The following is a 12,444-nucleotide window of genomic DNA, read 5'->3' on the forward strand; positions in this document are numbered from 1 at the left end:
CCATTTCCATCAAGCTTCACCCCCAACTCCACAGGGCAGCTCTGCTGAAGGCCCCGCTGAAAAGCCCCCTGTGCCCAGCCTCTCTGACACCAGCTGCCACCCCTCCCAGACTCCAGTCAACCTGGCTTTGGGCAGCAGGGGCTGGCACCCTCCCAGCCAGCTCCTCCTGTGCAATACCCACACACTTCCTGGGAAGTGCTGCCACCCCAGCTGTCTCACCCTTCAGGTGATGGACCCTGAGTCTGCACCTGTTGCCCCAGCACCCCTGGAGTTCTGTGCCCACGGGTCCTGACTTGCCTGCTAACTCTGCCTGGAGACTCAAAGGCATGGCCAGTCCAATGTGACTGAAAACAGCTACTCCTTCCCCTGCACAGACGCCGGCCCCTGCCCCAGGCTCCAGGCCTTCTCGTGTGCTGCCTCTCCCTCGGGAACCTTCTCCCCTACATTGCAATAATGCCTCTGCCTCTTCAGACCTCAGGTCAAATATCACTCCTCAAACCTCTCCCTCCTCGTGTCCTTCCCGACAACACACGTGTGTCTCGAGTGGCTATTGGGGGAACAGGTAGGTCTGGAGGAGCAAGCAGGCTGGCAGCTGTCTGCCCAGGCAGAGTGCATCTGGCTATCTGACGTGGCAGGTGTCACACAGCTTGGGCCCCTGTGAGGAGCCCAAAGACTCTGTCAGAGTGTGTCTGGGAGAACAGCCCTGAATAAGAACAGGGGTTTGTGGGCTGTGTAGAGGGGACCCTGCAACAGATGTGACTTGGGGTCCATTTCAGTAGCTTCTGAGGAAACACAATAAAACTCTCACAGAAGGTCCCAAAGAGGAGTCCCAGGACCAGCACAAAGGTTGGCATGGTCCCCAGAGAGGGCCAGGAGGTCCCTGCTGCCCCTGTAGAAACCAGGTCCTGTCCAAGACTGCAGTCCCTGGCTAACCTGGCGCAGTTAAGGATCTACCTTACCCACAGATAGGCCTGGCTCTGCCATCGAGCCTGGGAGGTCATCACTATGCCCTGGAATGTCCTGCCTGTTAAGAACATCCTTGTCTATCTGGGGGCCTCAGGCCACACCAGGTGGTCTAACCATATGGTCTCAGTGGGGGCTTTGGCATCAGCTCCACCTCCAGAGGGGCTGGAGACAGCTCAGCCATGTGGGCAGCCAGCCAGGTCCACAGGACAGAATCCAGGGAAGACGCAGGCGCTGTGCGTTTCGGCACACAGCCTGGTCAGGGGAAGTAACCCTGCGGAGGGAGGACACCTGGAAGCTTGGCGTTTGGACCCTCCTGGACTCTGCCCCACGCACCCCTGACCTGGGCTGATTCTATGTGGCATCTTTCCCCTGTAATCAGCCGTAGCCATGAGTGTAAAGCTCAAGGCGGGTCCTGGGAGCCCTTCTAGTGAATTTTTGAACCTGACCATGGTTTTAGGGAACCCCCTGGACTTGTGACTGGTGCCAGAAGTGAGGGTGGTCTTGGGGACTGTTCCCCTACTTCATGCCACGCCAGTAGACCAAGAGCAGCCATGGGAGAGTGCCAGCAGCACACACTGAAGGACATGTGGGTGTCTGCTCCGGGGCCTGGCCCCATTCCCTGAAGCTGCTCATGCCAGAGCGTGGGCTGACCTGTCGGCTCACCTTGCTGCTGGGGTCCAGAAGAGGAAGCCTCATGGAAGAGAGAATAAAAGGCTTCTGAACTTCCATTTGAGCAGCTGCAAGAAATGAACAAAAGAACTCAGCCTCCCCACCAAGACCAGGCCCAGCGTCCCATCCCCCACCAGGAGCGCAAGGCCATGTGCCAGGGCCCAGCCTTTCTGTGGCCCTGCCTGGGAGCAGGGGAGGGCGTGAGCAAAAGCACGCCTACTTCCCTCCAGGACAAAAAATCTTTTTCCCCAAAATAACACTATTTTACCTTATTAAAAAGCTAACAGGGCATGGGGGAGGGGAGGGAAAAAAGAAAAGAAAAAAAGCTAACAGGTCAACAGTTTAGGGAAGTAGGTAAATGAATGAGTCTGAGTCAGACAGACCTAGGTTCATAATGCTGGGGAGGTTCCTTCAGTGGCTCTCAAACACAAAGGCAACAGAGCCACCAGAAGGCTCGTCCTCCCTTGCTCTCTGCCACAGGTTCTGACTCAGCAGGTCCCCTGGGGGCTCAGGCGTGCACTTCTCACACGTTCCCGGTGGTCTCTTTTGAGAACCAGCAAGATAACCTTCGTCTCCTGACACTTAAATGGGGATAAAAAGTGGCTCTCAAGAAGTGGTTGTGAGATTAATAAAAATAAAACCAACATGGGAGGCTGAGGCAGGAGGATCACTTGAACCCAGGAGTTTGAGGCTACAGTGAGCAATTATGACGCCACTGGACTCCAGCCAGGGCAAAAGAGCAAGACCTTGTCTTAAACTAAAATAGAAACAAAGGACACTAAGCATGGTGAAGTGCCCTCTGAGGCACGCTGCACGTGGCTGGATCCGTCCCAGGTCCTAGGTGCCAAAAAGGTTGGGGACCACCACTGTAGAAGGCCCTTCATGACCTCAGAATTGGGAAGTATGGGCCAGGCACAGTAGCTCACGCCTGTAATCCTAGCACTCCGGGAGGCGGAGGCAAGAGGATTGTTTGAGCTCAGGAGTTCAAGACCAGCCTGAGCAAGAGTGAGACCCTATCTCTACTAAAAATAGAAAGAAATTAGCTGGACAACTAAAAATATATAAAGAAAAAGAAATTAGCTGGGCATGGCGGCGCATGCCTGTAGTCCCAGCTACTAGGGAGGCTGAGGCAGGAGGATCACTTGAGCCCAGGAGTTTGAGCCTGCTGTGAGCTAGGCTGATGCCATGGCACTCTAGCCTGGGCAACAGAGTGAGACTGTCTCAAAAAAAAAAAAAAAAAAAAAAGAATTGGGAAGTATAGAGGACACAAAGAAAGATGGGAGGAAAAGATGCCTGAGGCCTACCCTGAAGCCCAGAACTTCTGTTAATCACAACAGCACAGAGAACTGAAAAAATGGCCACAGGTAAACACAGCAAAGGGCTCAGGAATTCCAATAGGTCAGTAAGAAACAGACCAACGGAGAGACGAGTGAGAGATGCAAACCCATCCCAACCACCCATACTGTGCGATGCCACTAGACTCCACTCCAGTCAGGAAGACGCAGGACAGCTGCCTGGTGGGCACAGACAGAGAAGTCTGGTGCAAAGCCATGTGAGCGCCAGCGCGTGGAACAGCTGCACAGGACTTTGGGACACAGCCCAGCATCATCTAAGAAAGCCGAGGATATGCCCGAGGCCCACAAGTCTCTCTCAGGTGAATAAGAAAGCTGAGGATACACACGCCTGAGGCCCCACAAGTCCCTTCCAGGTGAGGATCGCCTGCACCTGAGGAGCTGGACACACACCCTGAGCAGCCTGTTGGTGACAGCGAACTGCCAAGTCATTCCAGGATGGGGAACCGGTGGGGCACAGGCAGCCAAGCCCGGAGCAGGTCCCAGCAAGGCAGGGGAGCAAACACCAGCCACACCCAGGAGAGCACTGGGGATGCCCAGCACCTGATGGACAGTGAAGCTCACAAGACAGGGGTCAGCACATTTGTTCCATAAAGGGCCAGTTACAAAATATTTTAGGCATATTTGTGATGATTGCTCATAAATTTAAAAAATATATATGCACAGTAGGCATTGTGGGCTACATGTGGTCTCTGTCACATATTCTTTGTTTGCTTTACAAGCCACTGAAAAGGCAGCCACCTCCTCAGCACACAGGCTACAGGCCTCATATGCCCACGGCCATTGGGAACCAACTCTGTCACAGGACACAAGGGAGCCACACTGATAACCACGAACTCACATGGGAAAGATGTTATTTTTTTTCAAGCTTATTACTAATTAATTAAACTTAAAACCAGGAAAACGGAATCCTTTAATCTACTTGGGAGGAAATCATCATGCATATGAAAATCGAGGGAAATTCTACAAAACAACTGGCCTCAACCCCTAAAAAAAAAAAGGACTCTTCTCGGTCAAGGGAGTCTAGCAGACAACTAACCTAAATCATAGCAAGCCCCTGATGAGGGCCCACATGAGGGGACAACCTGTCAGATGCCCTGTGACGATGGGCTATGCAGCTCTGAGCACCCTCGCGGAGTGGTCACCTGGGGAGTGCCAGCCTGGAGAGTACACATGAGCACATGGCCTGTTTGATGTCAACCGTCCAAGGCGGGTATCAGCCATCAACTTCTTGCGACACTAGATGGGCACTATTCTTCCAGCTTCTCTGACAGTTTGTAACGTGCACACACAGAAGCTGAGGGTGGAACAACGGACAATGGCGACCGGCGGGGTGGGAGGTGCTGGGCGGGAACGATGTGTGTTGCTTCAGTGACCGGGGCGCTGAGGCCCTGACTTCACCACAGGGTGACTTATCAGTGCAGCAGAATTGCACTTGTACCCCAGGAAATACACACTCATTTTTGAATAATTCTAAAAAATGTTTGGAATTTTTGTGAAATAGAAAGTTGGGAAAATATTTAAAAGAATTCAAAGCAGGATACTACTTTTCACCTGAAAGATAGACAATGTCTGCCTTTCCCAGGCCCTGCTCCGGCATGGCAGGCGTGGGGGGCACTCACCAGCAGAGTTGATGACGTGTCTCAGGACCTGCAGGGTGCCCACTCGGAGCCTCTCGTTGCTGGTGTCCAGCCTAGGCAGCAGGAAGGCCAGCAGGCGGCCAGGTGTGCAGCAGGCTGCAGAATGACACATGCCCATCAAGCTCCCTCCAGAGCCGCCTCTCCTCTTTCCAGGCCTGCACCTGCAGCCCCAGGGCAGTGTGCCTGCTTTGCTTGTCCCTGCACCCAGCGTCTATACACCTCCCAGCACAGAGCAGGAGCAAGTGAGGAGTCGCCGAGTGACTGGTGAGAAGCTGGGGCTGCCTGATTGCTCAGATGGGCCCTGGTGGCTTCTGGGCAGGGTGTGGGGCGTCGGGGGGAGTTTAATGCAGGTGCCCAGGAGGATCAGCATCACCTGGAGCGAGTGGAGATGCAGACGCTCGGCCAATCTGGATCTGGGCCGCTCACCCCAGCTTCTCACATTCACAAGGACCCTGTGCCCTCCTGCCCCTCCTGTCTCCAGAACAGTCTAAAGTTGGGGAGATGCTCACGCCATCGAGCACTTGGACCCCCAGCCCAACCTCCAGGGTCCCCCAAGGGGCTGTTCACCCAGCCTTCACTTCTGAGTGCTGCAATGGGAACCTTCTGCCAATGACCTCAGCAGGTTCTTTATCCCCTGAACCATCATCATCAACAGTGCAGGTGGGCCTTGGGTACCTGCTCTGCCTGGATGTCAGACTTGCTGTCCTCCTGCCCGCCACACCCCTCCCCCGGCCCAGCTGAGGCCAGTCTCCTGCCTCTCCTCCTTCCAAGCGACTCCTGGGAACCGGGGCCTCCACTCCTGAGGGTCTCCTGTAAAGGCCAATGCTGATGCTGGTCTAGGGAGGGCCCGAGGTTCTGCACTTCTGACCAGCTCTGGGTAGATGCTGATGCTGATGCTGCTGGCCCTGAGCAGTGTGACAGCCCTGGATGCAGGCAGGGTCCCTCACTCCATCCTTCTGCCTTTGGGGACTACCAAGCATGGCCCGTGCATGGTGTAGGGACAGAGTTGGCAAACCAGGCCCCGATGGTCCAGGCACCACGGCACACTAGCAGGGCAGTGACAGGGCACATGGCCCCTCCAGGCAGGGTCGCACAACGCCAGACTGGTGATCAGGGCCCATAGGCACATGCCGATGGGGGCAGACAGCAGGCCTGGGCCAGGCCAAGGGGTGCGGAAGAGCAGGCTGTTGCAAGGGTGTAGGCTGGGCAGACGTGCCCCTGCCTGGAAAACAGATTCTGGACCACGGCCACCAGTCAGGCCCTGGCTGTGAAGCTTCCTGGGCCATAGGCAGGCCCAGGCAGAGGTGGAAAAAGAGGCTCCTCAGCCCAGCCACCACCACCTCCTACACACCGCAGCCGGCTGAGGGTGTGGGAGGACGCTGCCACTCACCCAGCACGGTGAAGCAGCGCAGCACCTCCTTCTGGTTGCTTATCACCAGGGGGCTCGAGGACTCCACAGGCACACAAATCTGCTCAAGGGAACAGAGGACAGATGTTACGGGGACAGTGCTGTCACCCTGGGACCCAGCTGGGCTGGAAGGAAGGACGTGTGCCCTCTAAAGATGCTAGGCCTGAGCAGCTGGGCAGAGAGCTCCAGGCGGTGCCTCCACATCCACAGCTTAGGTGCAGGGCGCTCTCCGGCCCGTTCTAACCCAGGAGTGGGGATGGCCAGGCCCAGGCCACAGGACGTGCTCACCCCGCATAATCAGAGGTGCTTCAGCGACCAGCCCCATCCCCTTGGAGTTGGAGGAGAGAGACAGCAACAGACAGACACACACAGCTTGCCCTCAAGTTTCACGGCAGAAGCCCAGCTCCATCCTTCCTAGCAGCATCCAGAAACACTTCTGTACTAGGAGGGAGACCATCTCCCACGCCCCTGGACACCCGTGCCCAGGTCACAGGCCGGAAACCACTAATAAACATATAAAGCACTGAAAACCAAAACATCTAGAGTTCATTCACTCAACATCTTTTTTTAAGTTGTATTGGTAAAATGTAAAGTAAAAACTAAGGCTGTTGGCAGATGTGTCTCTGGGCTCCGTGGTACCTTGCAGGTGAGTTCCAGGTGTGACATCCCAGGTACCCACTCACCTCGGTGTCACAGCAAAAGACACTAGCAGGGCCTTTGCACAAAGGGCTCCAAAGCAACTCTTTAGTAGAGACCATCTCATGAGCCAGAAGTAACCACAGCACCAAGCAAAGGCCCCAGAACAGCAGGGCTCCACCCTAACCTGGACTCTGCCAGTTCTCAGAGAACTGTCGGGAAGCAGCGTGTGGTGGAGGTGCTGGCCCAGGGCTCTTTCTAGGTTCCCAGGTAGCTCCTTGTCATTTCAACTATAAAGACCAAATCTGATTATAAAAGATGCTGCAGCTTCCTGCCTATTCCCTCAGATCACTCGCTCTACAGGAAGCCAGCTGCCATGTCATGAGGACACTCAAGCAGCCTGTGGAGAGTCCATGTGGCAGGAATTGAGGCCACCTGCCACATGAATGAGCCACCTAGAAAGTGGATCCTCCAGCCCCAGTCGAGCCTGAAGATGACACGGCCCCAGTGGACACCATGACTGCAGATTCACAGGATCCTGAGCCAGAGCCGCCCAGCTGAGCTGCTCCCAGATTCTGGACCCGCTGGGACTGTGAGATAATAGATTGTTGCCTAAGGTGGTAAGTTTTGTGATAACTGGTTACACAGCAATAGCTAACTAATGCAAATGGGTATTCATCTGGAAGAAAGGTAAGTTGGATTCTCACTCATTCCTTCCCTAAAATAAATTCCAGATGGATTAAATAATAAAAGTATAGGGGAAATGAGGAGCATTTGAAAAATAATCACCGAATTTGACTGGCTTTTCTATGTATAACAAAACCGGAATTATAACCTAAAAGATAAATGATAATGTAAAAATTAAACAATTTTGCATGGCAAAAAACCAGCCAAGACATAAAGGAAAAGGTGGGAATAAGTATCTATAAGTATATAACACAAGGCTGTAAAGAACTGCCACAAATCAAGATGAAAAACCTAAAACGCAACAGAAACACAAAAGGCATGAACGCACAGCTCAAATAACAGGTTTTTTCTACCTTCTCAGCTTTTGTATATTTACATTTCCCTTTTAAACCCTTTCCCCACTCCCAGCCCCTCCCCTGGATGGTTTGTCTTGCAGTTTGTGCATGTGCTGTTCTGTGCATCTTTACATTAAGCAGGTGACACTGGGCTACATCTCTCATTTTCCCCTCCCTGTTGTTTTCAGAATTGTGAACTTTTTCTCCATAGAGGTCTTGGGCATTCTCAGCTTAATTCCCAGACTCTTCATTGTAAGTTTCTGTTGCCATTGTACACCACATACTTTTATAGTTTCTAGTTGGTCACTACTGGTGTAGAAAAATGCTGTTGATTTTTACAGGTTGGTTTTGTAACTGGCTCTCTTGCTGACCTTACAGGTTTTTTAGTTTGTTTGTGTGTGTGTTTTTAGACAAGGTCTGGCCCTGTCACCCAGGCTAGAGTGCAGTGGCGTCATCACAGCTCACTGCAGCCTCCACACTCCTGGGCTCAAGTGATCCTCCTGCCTCAGCCTCCCAAGTAGCTGGGATCACAGGCTTCTTACTATTTCTGATAGTTTGTCTGGGAAGAGTGGCGGCTAGGTGACAATGAACGATGGATCTGCTCTGCCAAGCCTCGAACTTCTCATTTCCTTTGTCAATAGATGGAGCACAGGACCCCACCCACAGTAAGGGCAGAGACCCTTGCTATCTTGATCTCACAGGGAATGTGCCTAACATTTCCCATCAGTTGTGACACAGGCTAAGAGTTCAGGTATATAAACTTTATTAAGTTAAGGGAGTTCCATTTCAATCCTACTTGCTAAGAGTTTTACACAGAAAAAAATGTCAAAAGTTTTGTCTGCATCGACTGAACTCAGTATTTTCCTTTAGTCTATTACTGCAAGCCTAGCATTCTGGGCTAAGCCCTACTTTATAAAGTGTTTTGAAAAGTACAGTGTTGGATTTAGTTAGCTGTGACCTTATAAAATCCTCATTTCTATACTCATAATTATATATCTACATTTTTCTTATACGGTTCTGATTTGGATTTGTAATCAAGGCTAGCTTCACAGAATGGATTAGGCAGCTAAGGGAAAAATGCAGGTTCCCTACCACATAACAGAAACACTGTGCTAGCCTGCAGTGTTCAGCAAAACTGTTATGAAGTAGACCAGACACGTACCAAAATAACTACTGGACCCAGGAAAGGTGCCCAGCACTTCTCTTGCCCTGAAGTGGCTGGCTCAGACCAGCCTTGACTGCTTTACTGCTGCTTTGGCTATGCTACAATGAGTGCCCTTCTGCTAACCGTAATGCTCAAGTCCCACCCTAGTGGAGAATTGTAGTGTCATTAACATAACATGGGGGCTGGGCACGGTGGCTCACGTCTGTAATCCTAGCACTCTAGGAGGCTGAGGCGGGAGGATCACTTGAGATCAGGAGTTCGAGACCAGCCCGAGCAAGAGCGAAACCCCATTGCTACTAAAAATAGAAAGAAATTAGCTGGACAACTAAAAATATATAGAAAATATTAGCTGGGCATCGTGGTGCATGCCTGTAGTCCCAGCTAGTCGGGAGGCTGAGGCAGGAGGATCACTTGAGCCCAGGAGTTTGAGGTTGCTGTGAGCTAGGCTGATGCCACGGCACTCACTGTAACCTAGGAAACAAAGTGAGACTCTGTCTCAAAAAACAAAAAAAAAAACATAACATGGGGTTGCCAGATGCAGTCATGCCTGTAGTCCTAGCACTCTGGGAGGCTGAGGCAGGAGGATTGCTTGAGGCCAGGAGTTTGAGGCTGCAGTGACCTATGATGACGCCACTGCACTCTAGCCTGGGTGACAGAGCAAGACCCTGACTCAAAACAAAACAAAAACATGGGAGGCTGAGGCAGGTGGATTGTTTGAGCTCAGGAGTTCGAGATCAGCCTGAGCAAGAGCAAGACCCCGTCTCTACTAAAAAATAGAAAGAAATTATATGGACAACTAAAAATATATACAGAAAAAATTAGCGGGGCATGGTGGCGCATGCCTGTGGTCCCAGCTACTCGGGAGGCTGAGGCAGAAGGATCGCTTGAGCCCAGGAGTTTGAGGTTGCTGTGAGCGAGGCTGACACCACGGCACTCTAGCCTGGGCAACAGAGTGAGACTCTGTCTCAAAAAAACAAAAAAAACAAAAAACATGGGTTGCATGACAGCCTATGATGAGAGTACTGCACTTGCGTGATTTGTGTCACTGTGAACAAGTGAAGATACAATGTAAAAACTTTGCATCACTCTCTGGGAAGGGACTTAAGGCAACACCACAGGGTGGGCAGGTGCAGACTTTGCATGCAAGAAGCTCCTGTGAAAGAAATTCCTGTGCTGCCCAGGAGCAAGCACCCTGGTAAGTAACCTCTAATAAACTCATCTAACTCATCAAGCTGGACTTGTTGGATCATTCTTTGGTCTCTCGGTTCCCTCTCAGTTTGGGGACGGTTTTTCTATGATGTCTGGGGATTCTCCCGAAACAGCAGCTCAGGACCTTTTTCCCATTTCCAAATCAACTTCTATAGGACAGGAATTAATTACTCCTCCAATGCTTAGTAGAACTCAATCTTAAAACCATCTGGGTTGGCTGGGCAAGGTGGCTCATGCCTGTAATCCCAGCACTCTGGGAGGTTGAGGAGGAGGATTACTTGAGCCCAGGAGTGTGAGGTTGCAGTAAGCTATGATGACACCACTGCACTCCAGCCTGGGTGACAGAGCGATACCCTGTCTCAAAAAAAAGAAAAAGAAAAACCAAAACAAAACAAATAAAAAAACCCCCCACCATTTTGGTCCTGGGTTTGTTTTAAGGAAGGTAGGTTTTGGAATATTATTTCCAGTTCTTTATTGGTTTATTCTTATTCAAATTCTCCATTTCTACCAATTTTGACATTTAAAATTTTTCTAGGAATCTAACCATTTCATACAGTTTTAAAAGTTTGTTACCATATTGTTGTTCACAATATTTATATTGTTTTTAATACCTCTGTTATTGCCCTCCGCCCTTCCCCTTTCTGGGACCAAGATGTGTTCTTGAGCCAGGACTGTCCGAGCTGGCGGGTGGTGGGGCCTGCGGGTATGGGAGGGGCTCTCGGCCGGACGGAGCGGAGCGGCAGACCCCAGCCCCCACTCCACTCCTCCTCCACAAAGCCTCCCTGGAGGCCACTGGTTGCTCTCTCCAGTTTCCTGCCCTCTGCTCTCCACCCAGTCTCTGGGACACACGTCCCCACCGCCAAGTCACGGTGCCCCACACTGCTCCACCAGCTGTTCTCAGGCCTCCTCCATCTGACACCGGGGATGCCCAGCTGATCGTCCTCCAGCAGTCTCCAAGACCCACTGCCCTCACCAGGTCCCCTGACTGCCGCCAGGCTGCACTGAGCTTTCTCCAAGACAACCCAGGGTAGGCCTTGGGGCCATGCTCTGCCCTGCTGGCTGCCCAATCCTGCCACCTCCATCCTGGGGACTCCTATGTCACCTGCATGTGCCACTGCTGGGGCAGGGCAAGAACAGGGTCATGGAACCGTATCCACAGAGTACTTCCGGAACGCCCCTTTCAGCCCCAGATGGCTGATGCCCCAACTCCTACTTCCCACACCCTTCCTCAGGCAACTTCACACTGAGGAGTCCAGCCCGTAGTACCAGGACCCACCTCTGCCCCAGCACCCTTTGCCTGTCCCCCAGTGTCCCCACGGCCTACCTGAGCATGCAGAGCAGCCAGGAGAGCGTCGAGCTGGACCTCCAGTGTGCGGCTGCCCACGCTCACAGCCGCCTCAAGGATCTGGCCCAGGCTCTGCTCGGGGCAGGGAGAAGAGGGCCATCAGTCCCGCCTCCAGCCCCCAGACTGACTGTGGGGCCAACCAGAGCCTCCCAGTCCAGGCTGCAGGAAGAAGCCAGGAGGGCACAGACCCTACCCTCGGGGCTCAAACGAGGAAGCCTGACCTCCACCCTTCAGAATCTGGAGCTTCCTAGGAAGAGGCTCAGGAAAGGGGCTTCCTAGGTTACAGGTGCAGCTGGCCAAGAGGTCCAGGCTCCCTGGATACCCATCCAGGGTAGAGTGGCGGGAAAATGCTGAGCTGGTCCCCATGGAGGACTTCCTGCATGCAGAAGGCCCCAAACCCACCACTGAATCTTAACAGACCACTCAGTGCTACCTGCCCCAGGGTCTGATTTAAGGGGTCCTTAGGGGTTGGGTGGTAGACCTGCCCCGCCTACAGACACCTTGGACACGTAGAAGGTCTCAGCATGCTTCTTATAGAGGGCGAGGACCCCAGGGAGGAGCTTGGGGAGCTGCTCCTCCAGCCTCTCACTGGGCAGCAGGAGGCTCATGGGCCCCAGAGCCTCCACCACGGCGAGCCGGAGCTGCGGAGAGATGGGGCAGGGCATCAGCCACACAGAGCCCTTCACTAAGTGCCGGGGGGGGGGGGGGCGTGAAGGAACCCCAGGTTACCAGTGGGTCCTAAAGGGCTCAGAAGTGGGCCCAGCAGCCATAGGTCAGAGTGCAGCAGTGGAGTAACCACGGACAACTGGATGGCAGCCAGGCAGAAGCAGCGTGTAGGACACACTCAGTGTCACCCCAGGCAGCAGGGGCCTCAGGGCAGGCAGAGAGTAGGAGCCGGGTGACATCCACAATGATGAGGCCTCGGAGGCACATGTGCCCAAGGAGAACAGGACAAGGTCCAGAGCAGGCTGGCGTCAGTTACAGGTGTGGGACCCACAGGTGAGGCTCTGCCCAGGGCATCTCTGCTCCCCA

General features: G+C 53.0%; 1 protein-coding gene across 12 annotated transcripts in view; it reads right to left on the reverse strand.

The window, feature by feature from the left end:
• The window catches only part of MROH1 (maestro heat like repeat family member 1), a 64,533-nt gene that overhangs the window by 28,759 nt on the left and 23,330 nt on the right, over positions 1-12,444 (reverse strand). For all 12 annotated transcript variants that reach the window (XM_069466761.1, XM_069466760.1, XM_069466753.1 and 9 more), the window contains 5 exons: positions 11,913-12,053; positions 11,392-11,484; positions 6,018-6,096; positions 4,610-4,723; positions 1,630-1,703 (listed from right to left, as the gene is read on the reverse strand). In XM_069466761.1, the coding sequence (XP_069322862.1) occupies positions 1,630-1,703; positions 4,610-4,723; positions 6,018-6,096; positions 11,392-11,484; positions 11,913-12,053 (501 nt within the window). The remainder of the gene's footprint in view (positions 1-1,629; positions 1,704-4,609; positions 4,724-6,017; positions 6,097-11,391; positions 11,485-11,912; positions 12,054-12,444) is intronic.

This window comes from Eulemur rufifrons, chromosome 3 (assembly GCF_041146395.1).
Source record: "Eulemur rufifrons isolate Redbay chromosome 3, OSU_ERuf_1, whole genome shotgun sequence".
Lineage (NCBI taxonomy): Eukaryota > Metazoa > Chordata > Mammalia > Primates > Lemuridae > Eulemur > Eulemur rufifrons.